Source organism: Antrostomus carolinensis, unplaced genomic scaffold (genome assembly GCF_000700745.2).
Source record: "Antrostomus carolinensis isolate BGI_N321 unplaced genomic scaffold, ASM70074v2 scaffold31183, whole genome shotgun sequence".
NCBI classification, from domain to species: domain Eukaryota; kingdom Metazoa; phylum Chordata; class Aves; order Caprimulgiformes; family Caprimulgidae; genus Antrostomus; species Antrostomus carolinensis.
This window is the reverse complement of record NW_010307758.1, coordinates 1-6,693: the sequence shown is the minus strand read 5'-3', so window position 1 is coordinate 6,693 and position 6,693 is coordinate 1. Positions and strand designations below refer to the sequence as shown.

The following is a 6,693-nucleotide window of genomic DNA, read 5'->3' as shown; positions in this document are numbered from 1 at the left end:
GAAGAGCCTCTGTGAGTCTTCAGACCCAACCAGTGCACGTTGCTCTTTTGCTCCCCCTCTCCTGAGGTTTTCCCAGCATAAAGCAGCAATGTTTGTGCATGTGTGTGCTTCCTTTAACTGCTGCAGTCAGTTTTCTTTTAAAGAATTCAAAGTAGGACTGTTGTAGGTGCTTTTATAAAGCACAGCATGGGGTTATGATCCTGGGTTTTAATTGAAAACATCAAAAGCTCTTCTGAATGCTTTACTGAAAATCTGAAACCAACCCCTGTGTATCCCAAGCTCCTACAAAGAAAAGTGTTGTCTACTTTGATAAGATTTTATAATTTTAAATTATTTTTATCTATTTGATTTTCATTTAAAAACATTCTTTATAACAATGAAGAAACTTTACATTAGAAACTACCATCCTTTCTGGAAGACACAGAAATTCAAACATTTTCTTAGAAACCATTTGTCTAGGCAGACGGTTTTTCTGGCCTCCCTAATTTTACTTCTTCACATAATCCAAATAAAACCATCCAGAATTGTGCCTCCCTCCCCTACCGCCCACTGATGCAGGTCTCTTCTGCTACTTTTAACTACCTGACCTCCTCCTGAACTCAGCTCTCCAGCTCTGACTCCACCAGCCCTTCTCCCTCCTCTCTGCTCCAGTCAGCTAAGCTGCTCCAACTCCTTCAGAAAAGCAGTGCCTGCCTCCAAGAGCCTATTGCCATCCCATCAGCTTCCTTCCTGTACTCATTTCCTTTCTTCCATTTGGTTTTCTTCCTCCACATCCTTATCCTGACTCCTGTGTGACAGCTCACATCTTTGTGCTAGACAGAAACAAGAGAGAAAGGTCAGGAGGGTGCAAGAGCTGAGGCAGCTGCTCCTCACGCGTGTGGAACGGAGGTAAATGGGAACAACAGGGTCTGGCTGGACCCCAGCGCAGCAGATGCTGCCCCAAACCAACACCCTGCGGGATGAACATGGTGACCAGGGATGAACAACAAAGCTGTAACCACCACACAGAGCTGTTAATAAAGAGCAGTTCATCTTGCAGCCAGCAGCTAACGGACTTGGTTAATTATGTTCATTCTCCAGATAGTGCAAGTTGAAGCAACTTCACTGCTATAGAAATTTGTAGAATATTGCTGCTGCTTTTACCTTCAGGAGAACTTGTTTCTATACCATTATGTTGATTCCCATTTATAAAGCTCAATGCAAATTATTTAGTGATGATTTCTTGTTCTTCAGCTCAGCGACCTTGCCCATCACCCTGAAGTGCCTCCTGGAAAACAACGGAATAGACAGACGCGTGGCACGATTTGTCCTCCCCGTTGGTGCCACCATCAACATGGATGGCACAGCACTGTACGAAGCGGTCGCTGCTATCTTTATTGCCCAGGTCAATGAATATGACTTGGATTTGGGACAAATTATAACGATAAGGTAAATGTTTCTTTGCAGCAGCTATATTATTTCTCTCTATTCATATTTATAGACATTTTAACAACCTCTCACATGTTTTCTGTTTGGCAAAGATCTTGCTGCTGCAGAGTGAACTTTGCTGGGAAGCTGAACAGGGAAAGGTGCAGTGTGTACCAACCCATGCGCTGGGCACCAGGGAAAGTTTGGGCTCTGCATCCACAGAATCTGCTGCAGAATCAAAGACTTTGCCTGTAAAAGCCAGACGGTGAACTAACAGCATGGCCAGAGCAGGTCAACACCTGCAGAGCAGATGAGTTATTTTAGCACACAAGGGTTTGTACAGGTATAATTTACTCCCTTTCAGGAGTGGAATATCCTAATTTTATAAGCAGGGAAATAAAGCACCTATCTAGATAAAAATAAATAAGTGCAGTTGCAAATATTTAGCAATTTTATGCAGGGGCTACGTACACTGGAACACAGAGGCGGGGTGTTTAAGCACAAAGCCAAGAGTTCCTGCTGCAAAGCCTTGGCCATGATGTGCACAGGTAGGGGTTTGGGATAGCACCAGGAGCAGGAAAGTGACAGACGCCAGATCTGATCCAATCCTTCTGTACATGAATAACTTACTTTGCTGTGCAAACATGCTTGTTTTATTAAAAAAAACGTACACTGGAACACAGAGGCGGGGTGTTTAAGCACAAAGCCAAGAGTTCCTGCTGCAAAGCCTTGGCCATGATGTGCACAGGTAGGGGTTTGGGATAGCACCAGGAGCAGGAAAGTGACAGACGCCAGATCTGATCCAATCCTTCTGTACATGAATAACTTACTTTGCTGTGCAAACATGCTTGTTTTATTAAAAAAAACCCAAAACCCCCCCCCCCCAAACAAAAAAAACAACACAAAAAACCCCAACAACAACAAAACAACCCACAACCACAGTAATTGCCCAGCTGCCTTCTCTCCACAGCATAACAGCAACAGCAGCAAGCATAGGGGCAGCCGGGATCCCCCAGTCCGGACTCATTACGATGGTCATTGTGTTAACTTCTGTTGGGCTGCCAACTGATGACATCACACTCATCATCGCAGTCGACTGGGCTCTGTAAGTATTTTCCAGACGTGATGTTACAGGCGGGTGCTAAATGCCAATTCATGGTGATGTATTTGAAGCAGCTCCCACGGAGATAAAGATTAAGGAATCACAGAACAAGGCCAGGAACCAAGTGTGAGATTCTTCCTTTTCTGACCATTTTCTTGCAATAGCCCATGATTACTATAGGCAAACAGTCTCCTAAAGGAGTGTTTGACGTGAGGCATTTCTATTCCGAGGTGTTCATCACTATCTAGTGCTTCACTAAGGACTCTACATGGGAGAAGTGCCAAAGGCGTTCAGTCACTCTCTCAAGCAAGGTCCCCAGTTTGAAATACCAGTTGATCTTTTATCTAGATTCCTATCTGGTTGTACAACACATCTTTGTTGCAAGTCTCAAATAAGTAACAAAATCTGCTTTCTGAAACATATATACATTTGTAATTTCAGGAGATCAAAAGGATGCTACTTTCCTCCGTAGTGAGAGGTAGAAAAGGAGGAAAGTAGGTGCATAGTCTTGTCTTCATGAAGTATTACTGTGTAGGGCTGCTAGTTAACATATTCCCAAAAAATACCTCAAGTCCTACTCTTCTCCAAGCTGTCCACTTTGTGCACAAAGGAAGATGGACAGCACAAGAGTCAAAGCAAAGCGGTGGATGATGCAATATTTGTTGGAATATTTTTGGAAGATTTGTTGGAATATTATCTCTGAGAGAGGAACAAGGTTGGTAAGGCAGGGTGAAATATACCCAACTTCATACAAGAAGAAATTAAAATTAGCCAGAAAGATGCTAATTACAAGAAGAGAGCGAGAAAAGGGGTGGAAACATGCAATTGTTTAGAAAAAAGGCATGATCTCCAGGAAAAAAAATAAAAATAAAAAATCAGTCAGCAAAACCAATAATAAACCACAAATCACTGGTAGTTATTTACAATATGCAGTTTGCTGTTTCTATTTTTGAAACATGGGCATTTTCACGATTAAAAAGTAGAAAGGAGAGAAAAATAGATGTCACATCAAAACAGTAACAAGGTAAGGTATGAGATGGTGGCACACCAAATCATAGCAGAAAACAAGACAGTCGGTTCTTGAACAGATGTAGCAAAACACCCTCTTGCATTTAATCAGCAACTTCTCTCTCAAATCCATATGTCATCAGAACAAAAACATCATTGGAGTTTCTAACAGTAAGGATGACATTTTCAAAGGACTGCATCCCACACCAAGGTAGTCTATCTTGCAATAAGACCATCTCCATCTTGATGGATGAAGACCAGATTGATCTTGAGTCAAAAACTGATGCTTGATTACATTTCTCACAGGTAAACAGAAGTCAAACATATGCAGTTTGTGAAATGTGCCATTTTAAAGCACGAAGATTAAAATGAAGCAAATTAGTAGGTGAAAAAACATACAGAGTAGACACTGAATGTAGAACATGATTGACACGTGAGTTGCTGATTTGTCCTTCACAGCCACCCTGGACAGAAAGGAAACAGCTTTGACTATCTTGACTGCTTTTCTCTTTCTTTCACATAAAAGGAAGTTTAACTTTTCAGGTGAAACTTGTAAAATCAGGACACAATGCAAGGTCAATTTTTGAGCATCACAGGGTACCCAGCACCATCACCTGCTCCAATGTGCTGGCGCTTCTACTGCTGAGAGAGGCGCTTGGATAAACAAGAGAGGTACCGTGGCTGGATGAACAAGATTTTCTCCACGAGAGACATACCAAGGAGTTTTATGACTCACTGAGGCAGCTCACCCCCACATTTGAGCAAAAACATAGATAATGCATCGTTTGGGAAGTAGCACAGGTAGGTCTAGGCACTAAGACGACAAACATGATGGGACACAAGAAGCCCCATCGCCTTCATGGTACTGGTCTCACACAGATGTCACATGCACTATTTTCTCTCTGTATTTGCAAGAACAACGTTGCACTTGTCTCAACGTGCTGTTAGCAAAACCAGTTGTAGTGACATTAGGTATGTAGGTCAACATGTTTCAAAGCCATAAAAGACCCCAGACATGTTGGCTGTGGCCATCAACTGCATCCTCACAGTTCTCTCTCATCTAGGGATCGATTTCGAACTATGACCAATGTCCTAGGTGATGCTCTGGCTGCTGGCATCGTAGCACACATCTGCGAGAAAGACTTTGCCCCAAAACCCTCCACGGTATGTACCACGTGTCTGGGAGAGCAGAACGCTGGAGACGAATGACTGCACAGACACAACACATGTGTTTGCTTCAGAAATTAAAATTGTATTTTTTCTTTTTGCAGCAAGATCCAGTACACAACACAGACAAGTTTCCTTCTGTAGAGACCTCATTTCTGCATTACAAAGACAACATGATCGAAATGATTGAAGAAACTTTGTTTGATGAGACAGGAGTTCATTACAACATCTGTCAGGTGTAGATCACAGTGTTCCTGCTCCCAGGAATGGGATCTTGGTGCTAAGCACTGACATTTGGAACTTCGTATATGGATGCTCTGCAAGAAAAAGACCTTACTTGGCACAAAAAGTGGAAAAGTCCTCTCTGTCCTTTGAAGATTGTGGTACGTTCCAGCAAGCACCCAAACATCATGGCTCTGCTGTTCAGGTAGAAGGGAGCCAACTCCTCCTCGCAAGTGAGGACACAGCTGGGAGCTTGCTGTCCTATCTGTCTGCAGCAGCTGAAGGGATTTGAACATTTTATGCCGCACATTTTTCCAAGCTCAGTTCTGTTTGAAGGTTAGGGAGGTGAGCAGTTGTTAGAAAACTGGAACTGGACTAGATGAGAAAGCAATAGAGATGGGACAAAAATCTGTCACCTTGAGTCAGCAGCCCTTATCTGCTGGCCAGGCTGCACTCTATAAGGTTTTATTTTCTTTATTATAGAGATTAATTTTTAAAAAACAATTGTTTTATGACTAGGTTGTCATCTAAAAACTAAGATTAAGTGAATTTTTGTCTAGAGCTCCAAATCCCAGTTAGACATAACTGGATTTTCCAGCCATTACACCGAGGCAGGACAGCTGGTTCAAGTGTTGGACAGTCAGCAGGGACCGTGAGATTCATTTGAACAGCAGGGGTGGCGGGACCAGCTGTACACATGATTTTACTGGGTGGTTTATTACAGTGAAACTAATTGACCAGGGCAAATTGCAACCGCGTTGATTTCCACAGCTAAAGGATCTGTCCCGGAGTTTAAATTCCGATTACAGCCTTAAAATCCAGGCTTCCCAGGGCAGCCTTCTCCACAAAAGCCTTTTATATCAATGATTCATGTCACTGAATTAATTTCTCTCTCAAAATGCCATCTCATCCCCTTTCTCATTCTTGCTCTGTCTTTACTGCCACAGTGTGAAGACTCATGGAAGCAGCTTCTACTCCCAATAACATCACTTAATCATTTTCCAATTGCACATTACGAAAAAATTTCCTGTGCATAAATCTTCAGGCTGGAGTCAGGGGTTTAAAAATACTTTGTAATTTAGAAGAAACATTAATTCCACTTTTGCCAAATGAAAAGCAGAAGTTTTTAAATATCATAAAGCAGCTTTTGCACAAAAACTAGACATCTTCTCCCTTTTAACTTCAAAAAGCCTTCAAAGAATCAGAATCAGGCCAAGGTAAGCTTGAGGTACCACTGTTAACTTTGGCTTTTCTTACCTTTTTCTCCTAGGTTAGTTATTTTTTGATATGTTCTTAAACATCACTGTCCAGCTCTTCTTCAATAGGAGCAGTTATGTCTTTTGTAAAAAGAAAAAAATCACATTTCAAAATCAAGAGATCTCTGCAGCACTCCAGGTCACCCCTCCCTCCTCCTATTATTATTAGCTGGATGTATCACGCGCAGGAGCGTTTGGCACTGGTATCTCTGAAGTGTTTTGCAGAATTAACAATTGCCGGCTGTTCCTCTGTACCTGGAGCAAGCTCAGGCACACAAAACCCCTGGAGAGATGCTGGCGAATGCTGGGGAGGCTCCAGGCAGCTCCCAGGTCTGGGGCAGGGATCTGAGCACCTGTCTGAGATACCTGTCTGCACCAGTTATCATCATCCCCCAAATGGCAGACGGGGAAACAGACACTTTTGACGCTTGTTGTTCCAAGGTAGTTTGGTGGTTTCGCTGGGCGAGAGCTGGCAGCCAAACCCAGCCGCTCGCTTACTGCCCCCAACCCCCAGGAGACAGGGGAGAGAAC

General features: G+C 42.9%; 1 protein-coding gene across 1 annotated transcript in view; it reads left to right on the top strand.

The window, feature by feature from the left end:
- The window catches only part of LOC104523094 (excitatory amino acid transporter 5), an 11,235-nt gene extending 6,309 nt beyond the window's left edge, over positions 1-4,926 (top strand). The window contains exons 6-9 of the mRNA XM_010165559.2: positions 1,234-1,428; positions 2,378-2,512; positions 4,582-4,681; positions 4,789-4,926. Of these exons, the coding sequence (XP_010163861.2) occupies positions 1,234-1,428; positions 2,378-2,512; positions 4,582-4,681; positions 4,789-4,926 (568 nt within the window). The remainder of the gene's footprint in view (positions 1-1,233; positions 1,429-2,377; positions 2,513-4,581; positions 4,682-4,788) is intronic.
- The last annotated feature ends 1,767 nt before the right edge of the window (positions 4,927-6,693 follow it).